Here is a 19,704-nt window from a genome sequence, read left to right on the forward strand (position 1 = left end):
GCGCTTTCATTTAGAAAGGCAAAGATTGCACAAAACACTCCGCACTCCTCACTGCTTTAATGCACCCTATTTGAATGGGGCACTCTTTGCCTCTCATCTACAGCTACCCGGTGCTTTATCCTCTCTGCAGTGGCTTCAAAAGGAGCTCAGGCCACGTAATGACATGGCCCTTTTGCGAACCTGGCCCCACGATGTGTCTCAATAACACCCTGTTGCCAGGAACCCAACAGGTTGATCCTAATACATTACAAGAGCACTTTCCCCCCGTTTGGTTCTGAACTCGTCGCTGCTGTTTGATGATGAACAGAGATGAACTCTCACAAGCAGACGTCTAAAATCAGGAGCCGGCCGTTTGTGGATGAGTTCAAGCAGCCACAGACACCAGTGACACATCCACTGCAGCATCAGCGTTCATGGAAACGATCCTTCCTTTCTCCATCGCACTTACTGCTGTCAAATGAGCTCCAGTATTTGAGTACTTCCAGAATTTTTTTTCCAGACTGGTTGTAAACAGCAAGCACCAAACTATTTCTGGTTTAAATTTACATAACAAGGTCTTCTTTTCAGCCCCAATTCAATATTTTCCTCTTGCCAGAGGCTCAGAATTTGCTTAAAAATCTTTGACTACAATTTTCTACAATCAGTCTGCTCAGGAAGTTATCCATCAATATTTTTTTGGATTTTCTTTTGCTGATTTTTGAGTTCGGTGGTTGTCAAATGCTATGAAGGAATATATTGGCATTGCCAAATTTGAGCCTCTAGCTTCTTCCCCTTTTCCTGTAGTCCCCTACTTTCCTGTAGTCATCTGCAATTCAAAGCCAGCCCAACTTCCAATTCTGTGAAACTCCACTCCTCAGAACAGGCATCCAGCAATGCAAAATTCAGAATTCCAATATAAAGAGACATTTTTGAGGGAAGAAAGCACATTGTCGTGTTTACAGTGCATGGACTATAGCAAACTTCTGTCACTTACTTTTCTGCAAGGGGACAGAGTTAAGGGTGCAAGTGCAACCTAATTCTAAGCGTTGAGTGCTTTGCCTTCATCATGTAACATGTTGCTAGCGCAGATCTACCGTGGAATAAATGTTAACAATAATTTGGGGATTGTAACTGCTGTTGCTTCTCTTCCCTGCTACTTCCCAGAAACTGCAGCACATAAACAAGAAGCAATATTCAATACAGTGTGATTTGTTGTGGTTAAAAAGGAAGAAAAAGCGAAGTCCCTGGAGCTGCCAGAAAGCCTCAGAGTGAACGTGCCTGGCCCCTTCCTACACTTGCTGTTCTAAAGAAAGACCTTCGTGCTTGCACTAATGATGCTCAAGGTCAGATATGGTATCAGGCAGCCCAGAGATAATGCACAGTAATTTATTTTCCTTCTGAGGACTAATTATTGGCTTGTTCAGGGTGGGCTAATAAACAGGGAGCTTGAGGCTTTGAGAGTGATTATTTACACAGGTATCATCTGAGCTCTTCACTGAGCAGCTAGGTTAAACGCGGAGTCTCTCCCATGCTGTCCCTGAACAGGAGTTTATGATATTCTATTATTACGATTGCAACTATGTTTTCATTTTAAATTAGATTCCTGACATTTTACTAACATTGTTGAAAAGGTCTTGCTTTAGTTTAAACATGCATATCATCTATATAGGCAGCGGAAGAGATGGAAGAGGAGGATAGCTTGTTACTAAAATTTGATGTGGATTAGAACAGGCAATTGTGACATTATGCAAGCTTTTACAGTTAAGGATTTTGACCTTTTGGCTCAATCTTATGCCGCTCTGTAATATCTTGGAAGCACAGCACCTTAACATTCGGTTTGTTATGGGTGTCTGACAACAAAACAAACACATCTAGCATGGCAATTTTCTGTTTGCAAAGTCCAGTTTGCAATGACTTCCTGGGGCTTGCTTTGCCTTGTGGCTGGCCAGAAGCAAAGGAGGCCGTGGGGAAGGCTGAAACAGGGACACGTGTCAGCATGGAAGAGGGGCTGCAGGGCAGGCAGCTGGGGAAGGGAGGAACAGCCAAAATGAGAACGACAGGAGGGCATCGAAGCTGCTCGGCCCGCTGGAAAAGGCGCTCACGGGAAGCATGAGGTTTCCAAATGGTGTTCAACAACATGTACCAAAATGTTTGGCAGGGCTATAAACACCCAGGCAAGAAAACCTGTATTGTCTGGCTTTATGGCCTCAAAAATCTTGGTGACTTCAGAGCTGTTTTTCAGCTGGCTGCTCATTCCCCCACATACCCGAACTTCCAGCCTTACCGGGAGCTTCATTTAAGTATCGTGCTAACGCTCTTGCTCTTCCTCCATACAGGCACAGGCTCAGAAGAGTATTTGATGTTTGCTCCTGATGCTGCCCCTGGCTTGCTGACATGCCCTGGGCTGCTCCTGCAACCTCTCTCTGCCAGTGCCCCATGGGAAAGCCCATCTAAGCACGGATTTTTGCCATTGTACTGCTGCTTTTCCCAGTGTATCAGTTAGATCTTATCATAAGTTTGCATTTTTCTTTCATCTCTCTGTGAAACTTTTTTTTTTTTTTAATGTGCAGAGTGAATATGAGAAGAGCAACAGAAAAACACGGGGGAACTAGGAAGGATGAAAGTTATAGACAGATGATTTTTTCCCCCCTCCCTGCATGGCTGTAAAGTTTTTGAAATAGCTGTGTTTGTTTCCAAAGAGCCTACAGATTTTAGAAGACTGACATCTCATTAAAACGAATGGGGAGGAGGCCCTTTCTGAAGTGACTGGGGTGAGCGACACGGATTCGCGTGCCCTGGCTTCGGCTTGAGGCTGGGCACTGCTGTTTGCTCTCAAAGCTTTAATCTATTTAGAGCAGGAGCTCTTGTGGGCACAGACTCTCGCTTGGCATTTCCAGAGTGCCCATCAGACCGCGGACACTTCCCAGCTGGGGTTTTCTCATGCTGCTATAATATAAATAACTAAGACTTAGAACTCTGAGATGTGCATACAAAAATTCCCCTGGCTGCCACAACGTTACACAGCAGTGGGTTAAAAATAGAACCGCACATCTTTCCCTGTCCATATCCAAACAACAACATTAGAGGCAACCTCCTAAGGAGCAGATGGGGTGAACTCTTCAGGTGAGCAGGACCCTCCGCTGCGAGGGCTCGGCGAACCAGCCCGGGGGATGCATCACTACGCCGAGAGGCTGAGCACCTCAGGAGCTCTCTCTTGATCCACGTGCTCCTAATGAAAGGTTGCATTCCCTTGCTGTGCACACACTGGCTTCTGCTGCACTCTCTCTCGAGGGGGCTTGGCGTACCTCCTGGAGCCTCTGAAACACTGCCCGGCTCTTCACACACTAATCTGCTCGGCAGGACCAGAGGTCCTCAACAAACTACGCTGCTCTATAATTCTTCACTCAATGCCTGCTTTCAAAACAAGCCAAAAAGGGAAACAAATGCTTATTCCATCAGAAGACCCTGGCACATTGCATTAAACAAGCAGGGCATGTGCAGAATATATATGCTGCAGGAAGAAAGAGATATTAGTACCAGGTTAACCTTGCTTTCTGCTCCAGATTCTGTGTATAAACAAGCACCAGTCCGGAAAAGGGCACCAAGTAGTGCAGGAGCATGACAAATTGTGGCTTTTTGCTCATGCTTAGGTTGCTATCATTATAGGAGGAAATGTTACGCGTCTAATACTGCCTTTCAGAGACACGATTTCCGAGCTTTTGGGAGGCTCTGCGCTGAGCACCCACAGAAGGCATTAGGGAGGGCGAGCAGAGGGCTAATTGCAGGGTTCCTGCTCCGAGCAGTCCCTGTGGGATGCGGGGCCGGCTCCAAGCGTGTCGCTCGTCACACTGAAGCACTTAGCACAGCTCTCCTCCTTCGAGTGGGAAATAATGCAGCGAGGGAAGCAATAATGCAGCTAGAGTGGGTGGGAACTCGCCAGTTCTGCTTGTACCTGCAGCGCGTTTTGTTCCCGCGATTGTATTAATGCTATTACACCAATTACCAAGTGGTTGTAATGGGGCCTGCTAGGCAATGCCATGTATTTGGAAACTTAAAATAGTAATGACTGCCCTAAATTTTCACTACAGCTGCTTTTCTTTTCCAATTCAGCCTTCTGTCTCTCTGCAGGCTCTCTAGTTTAATGACTGTTCCTCCTTTCATGTTAAGGGAAAAATACTAACTACTGAATAAGGGAGTGTGTGTGTGTACTAGAAGATCATTAGTCTGAATAAATGTGACAGCAGAGTTGCACTAGAAATACCACAGCTAGCGGTAAGCAAAAACTACAGCTTTGGGTGTAAAATACTGTAATTACAAGGGATGGAGAAAGCACCACAGTTTTTATCCCCACAGAAATCGATAGTGGTGCAGACTGCTGCTCTTTGCTGGAGCAGGGGCAGTCTGATGAAAGAGCTTATTGATTTACCCAGCTGATGCCATGTTCATGAGTAAGAGACTGGAAGAGAAAGGGCTTGTAAATGAGACTCATTCAATCCAAGATTACTTTCCAGGATATCCACAGTTATACAGAGGCAGAGAGTTACAAGCAAGTTTTGGCCAAAGCAACACCTAGTGACTAGCAGGTCGCTAGCAGGAGCAGCTGCCTCCTGGGGCATTGACCCGACTGCATCCGCGGCCAGAGCGAACCTGCAGGCGTGCACCACGGGCTGAGGCTGCGCAGGATGCGCCGCGCGCCCCGCGCCACGAGCAACCTCACCCACGGGCCACCACAGGACTCGCTGCGCGCCGCGTCCCTGGGGAGCTCAGCAGGGAGAGGGGCCATCGATGTGCGTGTCCGGCACAGAAATGTGCGTGTCCGGCACTGCCGCCAAGCACGGGTGGCAGATCTGTCCTCCCCGCAGCGATGGGGCAGGGCTCTACGTCTGACAGCTCTATGAAACCCCGCGGGTGTAGAGACACTATCACAGCAGCGCCCTCAAATCCCGGCCCTGAAGGAGCATCGCAGCCCTGGTGCTGCACAGGTCAACGTGCAACTATGCATCCTTCACTACCATTTTTATATACACGCATATGAAGCAGCACAGGATTCACAACTGCCTCGCTCTCTGTCCTGCTGAAGACCTCTGCTTTATACTCAGCATCCACTTTCACAAATAAAATGCAATATACCATCAACAGATAAATGAGATCCCTACAGGGCTTTTATTCTGCAGTACCATTATATCTATTTTTCCACTAGATTTCGGCTTAAATGGCTCTCCCTATGCACATACACAAAAATGACATACACCTGTCCAAATACAATCTGATAGGAAAGAGCTCTTCTGCACGGGGGACATACCTTTTTTTCCTAATTTATCTTAATGGTTTATTCACACCACTGGAGCTACAGGCATGTTAGCTTTTCCACTCTAAAAATCACCAAGATGTTATAGGACATTGCTGTTTTTTTCCCTATCTTTGGAAAAGAGAAAATAAGAATTTCTGAGTCTTGCCTTCTCACCTCCTCCTAAAAATAAAAAACTGAAGAATTACAGCTTTTTGTGCTGCTGACACTGACCAATAGCTTTAACACACTGAAAGTCTTTTTGCAAGCCACTTGCATGAGCTGCCAAGTTTGGATGCTGGACGGGTTTTAGAGAGAAGCATCAGCTGGCGCGTGCCACGCTCGTGTGCAGGACCTTGAGGAAGGCACAAACACTTTCCCCTACAGAGGTCTTTTTTATTTATTCCAGGTATCCCTAGCCATGCATGGGCCCTTGGCATTTGTGCAGATGCGCAGGTGGGAAAGGACACCAGAAAGAGCTTCTCTTTCTTTTCCTGCTTAAGCACCTACTCAGGGGCCAAGGACAAATTAGCTCAGAATAGAAGAGTTTATGACACCCAAGTGCAAAGTGAGGGTCAACAAGGCACCGTGAGCACCTTTCCTGTGAAGGCTCTAATTTATACCGCAGAGACTGGAATGGCTGAACAGGCTCCTCTGTTGTGTGGCTCAGCACTCACTGTGCTACGTGTGCGCCTGTCTCTGCTGTCTGCCTTGACATCTCCTCCCCAGGCCTCTGCGCCTCCCCAGCACAAACAACAGGTTTACAGCCTGACGAGTGGGTGGCTGCTGTCACTGCTGAGCCACAGCGCTGAAAACACCCTCCCTCGCCTAGCAGGAGGAAGTTCTCCTCTGGATGTGCACCTGCAGCTACCAGGAGGTGCTCTCGCCTGGAGATGCTCCCACCTGGAGCTCCGGGACGCCTTTCCTAAGGCATCTCCTCCCCACGGGGCAGCGTGACCGCGCGCACACTTACTTTGCATGCAGAGCCCGTCCGTGCAGTTCTTGGACTGCAGCACGAGCCCCTCGCAGTCCTTGCCGCCGTTCTTGGGCGCCGGGGCCGTGCACTCCCGCCGGCGCCAGTGGGTGCACTCCGTGCCGCACGTGGACCACTTGCTCCAGGACGTCCATTTCCCATCCACTGAGACAAGGGAAGGAGGCAACTTTTTAGGGAGCCGGGTAGGCGCGTGTGTGTTCGCAAGAGGCAGCGAGCCAGCGCGGGGCACTCCTCTGCACACGCCAGCCTGCAGCGCGCAGCCCTTCCCGTGCAAGTCAGAAGGATCCTAGGCCGTGCCAACTAGCCCTAAGGAACGAGTCACTGCACACCTTCCTCAGGGATATTCCTGGACTAGCAACACACACTCACCCGCTCTCCTTCTTTGCCCCAGCCCCATCTCTGCTCTTTCCCCTCCCTTTTTAGAAAACTGCCAGCAGTTTATCCATGGTTAAAGCGTATGAGGAGACAAACGGCTTGGGAGTCTGTGATTTTTTAATGCAGAGACTAAAATTAAACTTGACAAGAAAGTCTTCTCTAATGGGGAGGTAATTAATGTTAAATATGTTATACTAAAAGAAATATCTAAAGGCAGTGATCTATTTCGCATGAGCAGAATGAGAACTATGCTTAGCACTTTTCAAAATCCCATAAATGATTTCCAAAAGCGCTAATAGCCAAAGAACAAATTAGGATTTAGGATCAGGAACAAATTATTACTTAGTAGACAAAGAACAAATTAGGCAACTGTTCCAAGGAAAAAGACTGAGCTACGAGTCTCTCACATGAAACAATGGTTGGAACTGAAAATTTAGCTTTTTACATTTCACAGGCTGAAGACGACCTTATGCAATAAGTATTGCCATTGATTTCAGTGGGACTACTGGCATAGGAAAGCCCTGGACAATACAACAGAGGCAGAATTTTGCCACAGAAAAGCCACCAACTACCCTGTGTGTCCTGAATGATGTTGCAGTTATAAGCGAGTATATGAAATCCTCCGAAAGATGCAGATATAGGACTCTGCCTAGCATAAATGTCTGTGCATTTGACACCAGGTAAACCTAGACTTCCAATTTAACATCCACTGTGACAGTTGGTCTGAATGGACATTGCAAATATATTTAGATCACAATCACTTTCTGTACTCAAACTCCAGTCCTTCAGACCTTTCAACCTATAAAGAGCTTTAGCTCCTACAATTTGAAGCTCTGCCGGTTTCCTAAATCCCCTGAATTACTAGGACTGAGTCAACGATGCAAGCTTTGTACAGGAGTGGGACTGAATCCCTTACTGCTTAGTATAATGTCTGCTCACTATTTTATCTACTTATGTAATATAATTACATGTTAAATCAGTGAAATGCTTTTTTGTTTGTTTGTTTTTAGTAAAGAGAAGCAGGCTTTGGTAAATAGCATCTGCTTCCTGAAGTGTCTGGTGTCCAGAGCGGTGTGTAATTGCGGCACTAGGGCTATATACAGAACCTGGGCATAGCGTGGTGCACGCTATTTTCTGCACGCTTTGGCCTTCGCAGAAGGCGCCGCCGTTGAGCGGGGCAGGGTTGGTGCAGGTCCTCGTGCGCTTCTGAAAGCCTCTCCCGCAGCGGCTGTTACACACTGACCACTCCGTCCACGTCGACCAGCCTCCGTTCACTGGAAAACAAGGGACAAGAGGCAGGCAACTTAATATACCGAGTCGTTTTGATCAGCGCAAAGGTGCCTCAAGCCCCATGTCCTACTGGCTCCACCAGCAGTCACAAGTGATGCCTGAGGATGCACTTCCAGGACCACTAATAAACACAAATTCATGCTGCCAATGCACAGAATGTGCTGTGACTCAAAGTCAGCACTCAAGCCCAAGGAATGCTGACGCTCAACAAAAAGCACCATTTGACAACCATTATGGCTGGCGGGTGACTTGCCCCTCTCTGATCCAGCACTAAACCCCAAGCTGAGCGGGTACGACGAAGCCGCGAGCGCTCAGGGTGCACCTAGGGCCACGCGAGCCTGATGGCCTGTGCTCTGAAAGCTGCATCGTTTCCCAAAGCAGGATAACCCCTAGCCCAGCTCGTTTTCGGAACAACCCCTATTCTGTGCATGCTGAGACACAGCAGTGCTTTGGACATGGACATCAGGAGCTGAAGATTTTCTTTTCACTTCTTTACAGAAGGCAATTTGAGGACATCAGGGCAAGTACTTACCCTCCACGGAGAGAGCTGGTGCATATGCAGGTCCCAGAATTACTATGACCGGGATTTAAGCTGCTCAGAATGAATATGGATTTTTATTTCTGGACCAGGGGAAGGTATTTATTGCTGACTCTCTTTTTTCCACTATCTCAGCTTCTGGGGTAGATGGGCTGATGGAGAGGGAGCTACGCTGCCCAATGTAATAGGCATCAGGGTATGGATAACATATTAACTGCTAAGATATTTCAATCCCCAAATGTTTGTGTTATGACACAAGCCTTAAGCAGCTCTGGTAGAAAAAAAAAAACATAAAAATGGCTGCTCCCCTCCATATGTCTCCTGACTGCACACTAGAAAATAATATTGTATATGTATGAAGAAGAGTTGCAAAATGCCTGCATCTTTATAATGCTGTATTCATCACAGTTACAAAACACAGTGCTCATGCAAGGTCCATCCCTCAGCATCGCAGACGCTGCTAATCAACTCAATTCAGGCAGTTTTCTATAAAAGCTGAGCTAAAAGGCCCTCATTGTAACTTCAGGGAAGCAACTGCTTACAATTAAATCCAACTGCCGCCCTGCATATGAAATGAATATTAGGGATAATCATAGGGATTTTTTCTCCCTACTTCTCTATCCTATAATTAAGCTGATTGCCAGGAACACCAGCACAGACAGCTGGCACGCTGTCAGAGCAGGTCTCGCTCCCTGCCTGAGACGCACCCGGGCAGCAGGGCCCTTGCAGGGGCAGAGGCCGGGTTGGGGATGGAGCCGCAGGACGAGGCGGGCACTTACCATAGACGATCACGGTCGCCGTCGTGCTCTTCCTTTTGGCCACGATGTTTTTGGCCACACAGGTGTAGTTGGCCGTATCGGAGAGACGGGCTTGCTTGATGATCAGGTTGTGATCGATAGTGATGTAGAAGTTGCGGTCCTCCACTGGATCGATCACCTCCTCATTCTTGAGCCACTCCACCTGCAGGGTTCAAAGGGCCAGAGGGAAGGCAATGAGGAATCCTCACTGGGCAAAACGCGTGGGATTGTGTGGCGTGTCCCAAAAACACTGTATGTCTGAGCCGCCTTAAAGCCTTAAGACTGGACCTACAAACACAATCTCCCTTTACCATTGGCTCCCCAAGGTTTCTTCCTCACTCTTTTGCGTGTCTTGTCCAATTAGGCAGTAAATAACGTGGTAACCTTGTATGTACCTGTACTGGGTCGAGCACTGTGAGGCCCTGCTACCGCAGTAGGTAAGAAACAAACTACAAACACAAAAATATTTTAACATATGCACACATTCACACGTATATGCCTGTTATCGTTTCACTGGAATCAGGATTAAACAAAATAAAGACAGTTGCCAAGGAAATAGGGAATCACAAAGACTACATAAATGCCTGCTTTTCCTTTTTCTCTAGGTAAGCTATACTTTATTTTAATAAAGTGCAATTTCCTTGGTTACACAAAAAAATATTTTTGTATGTGATTTTTAATCCAGACAATGTTCTCTTTATTGCCTTCCCAAAGAAACACCCTATTATAAGCCAGCAGACCGCACTGAGCCACTCTCATATAATTTGGCCAAAAATCCAGTAGCTTGTTTTCATTTGAGAGGAGCGTGCTCAGAGGGAAGGGCTGGGGCTCTGCATGGATCAAAGGCAGCCCTTCACGTCCCTGCCTCATTCCAGTTTGTGCCCAGGATTTAATTAAAGGAAGAAGAACACAAACACATTCAAGGCCTCAAAAGGTGCAAGCTGCCAAGACCAGATCCGCTTTCCCACAGGTTTGCGCAGGGCTGCCCAAGCATGTAGGGCTCGATGGAGCCCGCGGTGATGGCCGTGGGGACCATGGGGACACATTCCAGGGTTTCTCCCAGCTTTGGGCATAAAGGCCTCCCTTCCCTCCCCGTCGGAGCTGCTCCATCGTAACCCCCAGCTGCGACAGCCTCGCAGAGCAATGCAGAGCACACGCTCACGTTAATAATTCCTGCAGCGCTCTCTCCAGGTGCTCATACGTGCGTATTCAGCCTGGGCCTCAGTTGATTAGGCCAAATTAAAGCTGTGAGCATTGAATTCCCTTTCATCTGTGCAAAACTGAAGATCGTATGAAAACAGGCGTTGCGTATATCAGAAAATAGAGACTTGGTGTAATTTGGTATACAGCCGCTGGCTGTTTCTCAAGTCTCTTAAGAAAAGGATCTTTTTCATCTAATGGCCCACAGAACCTGCCAATTAAAAATATATTAAGATTGAAAAATATCAGGATTCCTTTTTTTTCCTGAAAAATATGTTTTGGCAGTATATTGGTAACTCAAACTCTGTGTGCATGTATGTGTTTCAACTCAATACCTTAAAGACACATCTTTAACATACCTAGCTCCTTCTTGCTCTGGCTTCCAAACAGAGTGTTTATGAGGCCCTAAGTCTACTCATGTAGCAAAATATAATACCATTCAGTCTAAAGGGAGGAACTGAACACATGATGGATGATTTCAGAGGAAAAAATGCCTCCTTTTGCATATATTTCAGCAATGAGCATAAAGAGAAGCACAAAAAAGCGTACCCCATTCCAATGATAATTAGCACGTGCGTTCTCTCCCTCACTCCTTGTACAAATGTTAACCAATTAAAACACGTTGCAATATTTAAACAAGACTTTGGTTAGTACATATTTTCAGTTACTAATGACCTATTTTTTTTCACAGCTGCTCAGTACCCTGCAGGGTACAACTTCTGGTCCTGGCCATGAGGCAGATTCTGCTTCTTTTTGGACAAAGGTAACCAGACATGGTGAGAGCAGTGTCATGTTGTTACACAAGCAGGAACTGATGTGGGGAAACGCAAGAGAGGAGAGAGCAAAGTACATGGAGTCGGCATGATTTATGAGCGACAAGTATGCAAGCTCTTACTGAGGCAGTTAAAGTAACCATCTTGGTTGATGTTGTGATGTTTTTGAGGTGTCAGCCCCTCGCTGAGGTAGATTGCTGGGCCCGTTGACACAGAAACTTGCCCTGCATTTAACTGAGCCCGACCAAGGTCCACACGCACCCTGGGCGAGGCTGGGCCCTCACGCGAGGTGGGACGAGGCGGCTGCCATTTTGAGCGGCAGGCCTCATGGCGCCTTTCCTGTCACCATGCTCCCCGCTAAGAGACAGATGTGTTGTCTCTAATTATTCCCTGATTGGTGTCAGGAGAGGCATTAACATAATTGGCACATTTGTTCTAATTAACAGAGGGAACCTGCCACATGCTGCCCTGCACGAAATGCGACAGCGTCAGCGTCCCAGCTTCTGGTAGCAGGAAGGGCTCCTGGTGCCTCTCACAGGAGTAAATCTGTGGGGATGAACCCAGCACCAGTTTGCCCTGGGATTGCTTCAGCTAGTTTGGGTACCTTGAGAGCTAAGCGCCTTTCTGAAGAACATTATTTGATTTTTGGATTTGGTTTTCATAGTATTCAATCCTACAGCTGCCCACTGAAGAGGATGCTGTGCCCATTGCATACTAGTTTCTGGAAATAGATTTCTCACCTGTTTTAAGGTTAAAAGAAAAAGTCATCCCCCAAAAGGCAGAAATTACGGCCAGGAGAGAGCACAAAATACATATCGGGAACGAGACAGTGAGTACACACCACAGTGACATTTTGTTCTGTCGTTGTTACTTTGCTTCTGCTGCCACTAAGGGGAATTTGTTTTCCTGCTGTGGAAACACTTCCTTAATGGCACATATATCCAGCTTGCTGCCCAAGCACTAAAATCTATACGGAGTGTGTGTACAGCTGCTGGATGCGTCTGAGCCTCTTACAGCTTCACTTTATGCATGGTGGGGAAGGGAAGCCATACAGAAGGATAAACTTCAGGGGTCAGGAGGGACCGCATGGCTCAAGTAACACCACATGGAGAACTTTATTGTTCAGCCTTAAAATCAAGCACAGCTCAAGGCATCCTTAGCCAAAAGTGGTAGTGCCAGGGCCACCAGAAAACAGGTCCCTTGCTGCATCCACCTCCTTGCATGAGCAAGGGCTCAGTGCTGGAGATGATGCCTGCTCTTCTTCAGCCATGACAGGGACAGATGCACAGACAGACAGGCGCTGCCTTCCTCACAGCATCAAGTTATTTACTTTCCATGATGCTTAGATTCAGTAAGGGAAAAAGATGCCAGGGGTGACCGAAGTCTCTGAGAATGGCACCCTTCCTAAAACCTGTATCCATTTCCACTGTCTGCTGTATTGACAGCTTCTCCAATGCCCTACCAATTTTAAAGCTATACAGGATTTTCTTCAGGTAAGATTTGTATTTTTTGGTAATAAAAGACTGTCAGCTTTAGAGGCACCTGGAAATTTAGGAGCAAAATCTGATCAAGCAACTCCTGACTGTCAGTTAAAGTACACCTTGTACACAAAACTTTGGAAATACCTCACTTGAAATATGGAAGTACCATAATTCTTCACACCAATGGCACGCACTAAATCTGCAGAATTTACTGCTGCAGGAACTGAGGAAGCCAAACACTATGGGACTCAGCCTCCAGATGGGGACTGAGGCCGGGCGATCTCTGCTGGTGCTAATGCTGGTACCTCAGACACTGGCAAGGGACAGGAGATACTGTCGGCCACGGGAGCAGTGTCAAAGTAGGACCAGACAGACAACCTCATCGAGAAAAGCTATTAAAAGCAGTGGGGGGGGTGGGATTTGGTAGCGAGGGGAAGGAGGTCAGGCTCCCTCGTGCTGCTCTTCCCAGCCTCCCGCCTCTCGGCAGCAGGAGGCAATTCCGTAACACACAGCAAGGCACTAGCAGAGGCACCACTGTCTCCCGGCTCATCAGTATTTGCAGCCACCAGCTCCTCTGATCCCCTCTCTAAAAGCTCGCTTTCCTGCCGGGAATACAAAACACAGCCTCGGCAACACACACCTGCACAGAGATGCATACACATGAAGCTCCAATTAAGGGATAACTGCGGCAAAGCACACGCGGCCCTCGTGCAACAAAGCAAACAGCAGTCGTATTAATAATCAATTAGGTGGAGCAGCCACCTGATGCTGCCTCTTTGGAGGAGCTGCCAGCTGCCGCCAGCTCTTGCCCGTGCAACAGCAGCCCAATAAAGCCACTGTCATCTTGGCTTGGCAAAACAACTTGTTCTGCCTCGCAACTCGTGAATGTTTTTTTTTTTTTTCCCTTGCCCTAACTCCTAATTAAAGACATGAATGTAGACAAATATCACATCAGGATCTAAACCCAACTGGGTCACCGAAGTGTACAGGGCACCCTGTCCTCCAATTAACCCCTTATATGAAACAGCTCAATTACAATTAAAGAAGCAATTATCCCCTTGTTGAAGGTGCGGCAAATCACACATTTCATCACAAAAGTTCATCTAGCTGCTTATGGCTTATTAACTAAGCTTACATTTTGTTGATACTTTAATCTATAACCTATTGCAATGAGTTAATTTGATGAGACTTGGCATCTCTCCCTGTATTTTCTTCACGTGCAATACAGTGCTGGCATCTCTCAAGGAACAACTGGAATGAGCTAAGGGATTAATCACTAATAATCCTGCCCGTACTGCCAGAGCATCACAGGATGGGACCCTATAAAGAACGCGAGCCTTCCTGGCAGCTCGGGTTAAGTTTCAGAAAACTAACACACAAATCACAGTGGAAGTTCCTGCTGACAACAGGCAGGTGAATAAAGACAAGATGCACTGAGCAGCAGCAGCAGCTCCCACGGGAGCTCATCTCACCACCTTAGCCTCCACCAAGGGAAAAACATAGGAGTCATGCACACAGGGCAAAGTATCTTACAGCCACTTGTGCTTTTGTGTGATCTTATTTCCATTCCAATTTCCTTTTTGCTGCAGTCGCCTGTGAATTCGTCCCTCAGGTACATGCAGATATCTCTGTATAACAAGGCTTTGAGAACTACAGCAATACTCTGCAAATCTGGGGAGAGCCAAAGCTGTTGGGTTTTCCCTCGAATTCTGTAGTTTCACTGCCACTTTCTCCTTCTGCCTCCTGGGTATGGCAGGTTGCAGCTGGCACCGCTGCTCTGGGGTGGCAGGCAGAGTCACGGAAGAGCTTGTCCGATCCCACTGCGACCGGGCACAGCCTCTGCTCTCACCTGGTCCCAGGCAAACCAGCCAAATATACTTCGATTTGACCCAGGCCGTGAGACTGGTGTGTTTTAACATACCTTCTTTTATTTGGATCTTGGTCTTTTTTTGACTTTTTTAGTGGCTGCTGTCTGAGCCTCCTTTAATGCTCGAGATACCCTAGTGGATCTGAGGGACTAATAAAGCACTGCTTTAAAAGCTTTGCCTGCCATCTCCATCTTCGTCCTTTTTGCCCTCTGGAGTATCTGTATGCTGCTATGTGATTCCATTTTTCCATAATAATAAGACCTGTTCTAGCATTGATCCATAAGAGCTTGACATGGGTAATTGCGATCAAATATGCTGGGAAATATAAAACTAAATTCCCTAGCTATTGAAAGAGAAATGGACATATGCCTAAATGCAATCGTTCCCACCACTTTTCAGTATCAGGAAAAACAAAATGGAAAGGGAAGTAAAACCAAAAGGAGAAAAAGAAGGGGAACACTCTAGGCTCACGACTCTGGCATTCATGAAGTGTGTATCTCACACAGTTTCATAGCACAAACTTTTTCCTCCTCTGTTTTGTTTTTAAAGCCAGTTCTCGCTTCTGAAGCCAGCAAATTGAAAAAGCAAAACAAAATCCTGTGCCCAGAATAGGGAAGACTTTGAGGTACTCACTCACCAAAGCACTTGGAAATATTGCTAACAGCTGCTGCGTTTACATCACCCCGCTCCACTTGGGACAGCAGGAATCAAGCCAGTCTTTCTATAGTGTGACAACAACCTGCAGTTCAGCACCAGCCCGAGTCCTTTCGCACTTCCTTACCTGTATCGTCATATCAGAAAGTTCCTTGAACAAATAAATGGAGCCTTAAACAAAGAAGTCATTCATCTCCAAATTAAAATAATCATGTAATCCTTCAACCCACCAAGTTACCTTTCATCTTTCCATTTTTTTAGATTTATTTTACTAACTTCAGCAAGTGGCTGCAATAAAGTGTCACATTAAGGAATTCATATTCATTAGCGTTCAGGTCTTTGTTCTTTTAATAGTGTTGGAAAGAACCTACAAAGAGGCTGTATTAGGCTGCTGTCCAATCTGGGTGTTTGATCTCTTTCTGACTTCAAAAGTCATCAGAGAAAAAAATCAACGCCAAGAACAGTTCTTCTGAATGTCAGATGGGGCGGATACGATTTCCGAGCCTGCCAAGTGTTAATTGGTGTCTGCCCCGACCACGGGTACAAATGAGGTTCAGAGTCAGTTAACACCCAGCCATGAATCTCTGCTATTGGCAAAGCAAGCCGGGATATTAAAGAGCAGGAGAAAGTGCCACTATTGCAAGGGCAGCAGCCCACAGAGCACTGTTTCAGAGATGGCCTCCTTGGGAGATGTTGTGCTGGGAAGCAGGCACGGCCAGCGGGGCACATTTTTTAGCCTTTACAGCAGCTGGGTGGAAGGAGGGCACATATGATGTCACTTAAGAAAAACAATTACCAACGCTAATGGCTCCTCCAGAACATTTATGAGGGCAGAGAGTGCTCCCTGTCCACGCATCATGCTTTATAAATCATGCTTTTTGGGTCCTAGCCACCAGAGTGGGCTCCACAGACCTCTCTGAAGGAATAACTGCCCTAACTGCTGAAAATGCCAAGTTGCAGGTTACACCACACTGGCACAAGCTGCCCATCAGGAGTAATCTCAGGCGCCAGCAATGGTTAACTTTCACCATGCATCTGCACATCAACCTGCCCCGCTGCAAATACTCTTGGCACTGCACAACAGCCATTTGATTTGATGCTAAGAAGCAAAAGTGAAAAAAAATAAGTCGATAAGTTCTTGAGGAAAGGCACCTGATTCATACCGCAGTTGTCAGTGAGCTGGCTCAGCAGACCTAAGCACTCTTTACACTTTTGGGGATCTTAATAGTGAAAGAAAACAGCCTAAGGAAAAAGAGAATAGGGGAAATCTTCTATGCTAATTATCCCGTCTGATGTTTGTGGACACTTTTCTGCAATGCTGATTAAATCTAAACTTGGGTTAGACGGGGAGGTAACTCTTTAAGCTTCATCCCCTGAGAAATCAGTCATCAGCACTGGATGACAACCACTTTGCTACTTAGCCATGACAGTCTAACTTAGCCTAATGCAAATTGGCAACAGTTTCTTCTGCGCGTGGCAGGGGAAAACCGAGGAGAATTCAGATAGGGGAATTAACGTCATTAACAATCAATTTTTCTCTTAACAGCAGCGGTGGATTTATGATTTCAGACGCCCCCCTGTAACTCAGAGACCTCCCTCCCGTGGGCAATGGGTTTGAAGCTGTTTTCAGCTAGAGCGAGAGCTGCTGCTATGCGCAGGGAAAGTCCCTGCTGTGGTGGGTGCACATCTGCCCGGAAGGCCAGGCCCACTCCATGGCCATCATTTAAACGCCATAAGCAAGTTTGAAAAATATACTCAGAACGGGTTCTTAGGCAGGCACACATGCAGGCACGGGAGGGAAATAAAACCTGGCAAAATAAAAATTAAAAAGTCTCGGTAATGGAAACATCTTTCTTTAAAAATAAGAGGAAGGAAAACACGTGCCCCACCAGGTCTGTGTCACTTGGCCGCCAGCTACAGTTATAACGTCCGGAAGGAGCGAGGAGCTGAAACGGCGGCGCCCGCGGCCGTGCCCGCCCCGAGCCCTCCATCAGCCCCCAGCCCCGCATCCCTCCCGCCGCCGGCGCCGTCCATGGCGCCGCGCGCCGCCTCGCCGCGCCGTTGGCCCCAGCTTCGGCCTCGCCGAGGAGGAGCAGGCGCCGCGGCAGGACGCGCTCGCGCTCACCTCAGCCGCGGGGATGCCCTCGGGGGGGCGGCACTGGAGCAGCACCTCTTGCTCCAGGGACACTTCTTTCCCCAAGGGCTCCTGCTCGAAAGTCTTCCGGAGATCTGGAGGAGGGGGAGAGGGAAAATAATTTAGCGCCAGTATTAATAGTTGGTGTTTTACGTGACGTTTGATTGCAACTCTGCACCGAACGTGAGCGATCTCTCCAAGCAGAGAAAACAGCACAGCCACCCCCTGGAAAAGAGCGCGTTTCAAAAACACTGGGGCACGTTTTCATTTCACTCAGGTGGATTCACAGTGGATTCATTACTTATATTGTGGCAGCACACATGAAGGAGGGGAGGAAACAAGACCTCACTGTGACAGGTCATGGCCAAGCACAGAACCAAAGCCCAAGGAAGTCCCCTCCTCAAGCAATCTCCATTTGGTGGACTGTGCCAACACAGCACTGCAGAAGCATCAAGAAAATCACAGAAACCTATGAAACCAAAGCCCGTAAGCTCAGCTGTCTTAAGCTCATGGGCGAAAGCGTTCATTTAATGGACTTTTAATTTATGTGCATTACCTTTAGCTAATTGGCTTCCGTTGATGGGTATAAATGTTCCGATTACCCCTGCAGCACCAAATAGACGGCAGTGCCGGTAACGCGGAGCTGGGCTGTGCTGGGGACCCTCTCCAGCAGCACGGACACGGCGCAGGTGCCGAGGGCACTGGATCCAGCCTTGGGCCAGCTCAGCCCACGGGATGGCTGCGCACTTTGCCTGTTGGACAACTTGTCTGGGGCCTTGGTGGCAAAATGGCCCAGAGAATCAATCCCCTGCTGGCCACTGGCTTCAGGCTGCAGCAGAGCCATTTCTTTTTCTTTTTGCTCTCAAGTCAACCAATTCCCCAAGCCAGTTAACCGCGTGGCTGCACAAATAGTTGTGCCATGATGGAAATAAACAGTGCAGGGACAATTTAAAAGCCAAATATTTCATATTACGGAGCCATAACCTGAGGCTGAGCTGTAAACCAGATCACTGGAATGAACCAGCCTACAAATAACCCATCTAAAGTGTTATTTTTCATCCAGACTGCCCCCGAGATCTGATTTACAGGTGACCCCGCAAGGAGCAGCATCGGCACAACCGAAAGGCCCAACGTGGGGCAAACGAATGCACAGATGGAGGATATCTGATATCTTAGCTGGGGTAAATGGGGAAGTTACAACGTTGGTAATACAGCATATGAGCACAGTAATGAACAGTCCATTAATAACGGCTTTCAGGTGTTCTGAAATGGAGTGATGAGTAACAGCAGAGCTGGAGCAGGCGAATGACCATCCTAGCTTTCTCCTTGACACATTGATCTGCTGTTCTCCCCACTTTTCTGAAACATTAATAGAGCGCTGAAGTTATCTCACTAGCCTCCTATGGGCACAACAATCATCTCATGCATACATTTTGCTTTTAAAAAGAACAGTAAACGGCATTAGCCTAAATATGTCTAATAGTAGTAAAGAAAGCAGTAGTGCTTCAAAGGCGCCATTGGATTGGAGTGGGTCAATGATCCACAAACTGCAAATACACTAAGCAGAGGCATTGACATAATAGACAGTAATGTCCTCAAAGGAGCCATTATATACTATTGAGTAAATGATAATCATTACCAAAAAAAAAAAAAAACCCAAAAAACAACAGTAGATAAACTGTGAGGAAGTGGAGGGTCTGCACAAACATCATCCCCGCCTGCCCTGGCCATCCCTGCTGGGGCACCGCCAGCTTCTGAAATCATTCCTTTCTTTTCTTTTTTTTTTCCTAAGAGCCTCGCAGTATCAGTTTTGTGGATAACACAGATTTCCGTACAATTCTTCAATCTTCAACTTCCTTTTTGCATTTAGCAATTATAGTCATCATGGCAATTTCCCCCTGTCAATCATGAGTGGGTGAGCTGTAGAGGGGTGCTGGATCTTTACCAAGTGTAGTGTTTTGGGAAGGATTTTTCACTTTTTCAAAGTGTCATGTACATTGCAATTGCTTGCAAGCAGGAACAGAAGGATGCATATTCCCACGGAATGGCAAAAGCAAAAAAAAAACACCACCCCATAAATAGGAAAAAACAAAAAAAAAGTTCCAACAACCTTGGAAAATAAGGCTGAAAAAGCAAAGAGCTGCACAATCCAGCATTTGATCTCCTCGAGGTCAGGACCTCTCGGCCTGGGAAGGGGCAGTGTGGGCTACTGAAGGCCCTGCCGTGCTGCCTTTCGGAGGGAGCAGCAGCACTGCCCGCTCCTGAGAGCGAGCCCCATCTCACCTTGCCTTGAGGAGGGGAGACACGCAGAGAAATCTGCCTCTATATTCTGCC

The 19,704-nt window shown here is 47.2% G+C and overlaps 1 protein-coding gene across 2 annotated transcripts in view; it reads right to left on the minus strand.

Moving 5' to 3' along the window:
• Positions 1-19,704, minus strand: part of UNC5C (unc-5 netrin receptor C) — a 160,738-nt gene that overhangs the window by 20,678 nt on the left and 120,356 nt on the right. For both annotated transcript variants that reach the window (XM_088529405.1, XM_088529401.1), the window contains exons 4-7: positions 17,362-17,465; positions 9,243-9,423; positions 7,742-7,909; positions 6,240-6,404 (exon numbers count right to left, since the gene is read on the minus strand). In XM_088529405.1, coding sequence (XP_088385531.1) covers positions 6,240-6,404; positions 7,742-7,909; positions 9,243-9,423; positions 17,362-17,465 — 618 coding nt within the window. The remainder of the gene's footprint in view (positions 1-6,239; positions 6,405-7,741; positions 7,910-9,242; positions 9,424-17,361; positions 17,466-19,704) is intronic.

The sequence above is a fragment of the Tinamus guttatus genome, unplaced genomic scaffold (genome assembly GCF_059628265.1).
Source record: "Tinamus guttatus ecotype Peru unplaced genomic scaffold, ASM5962826v1 Tinamus_guttatus_pri_ptg000028l, whole genome shotgun sequence".
Classification (NCBI taxonomy): domain Eukaryota; kingdom Metazoa; phylum Chordata; class Aves; order Tinamiformes; family Tinamidae; genus Tinamus; species Tinamus guttatus.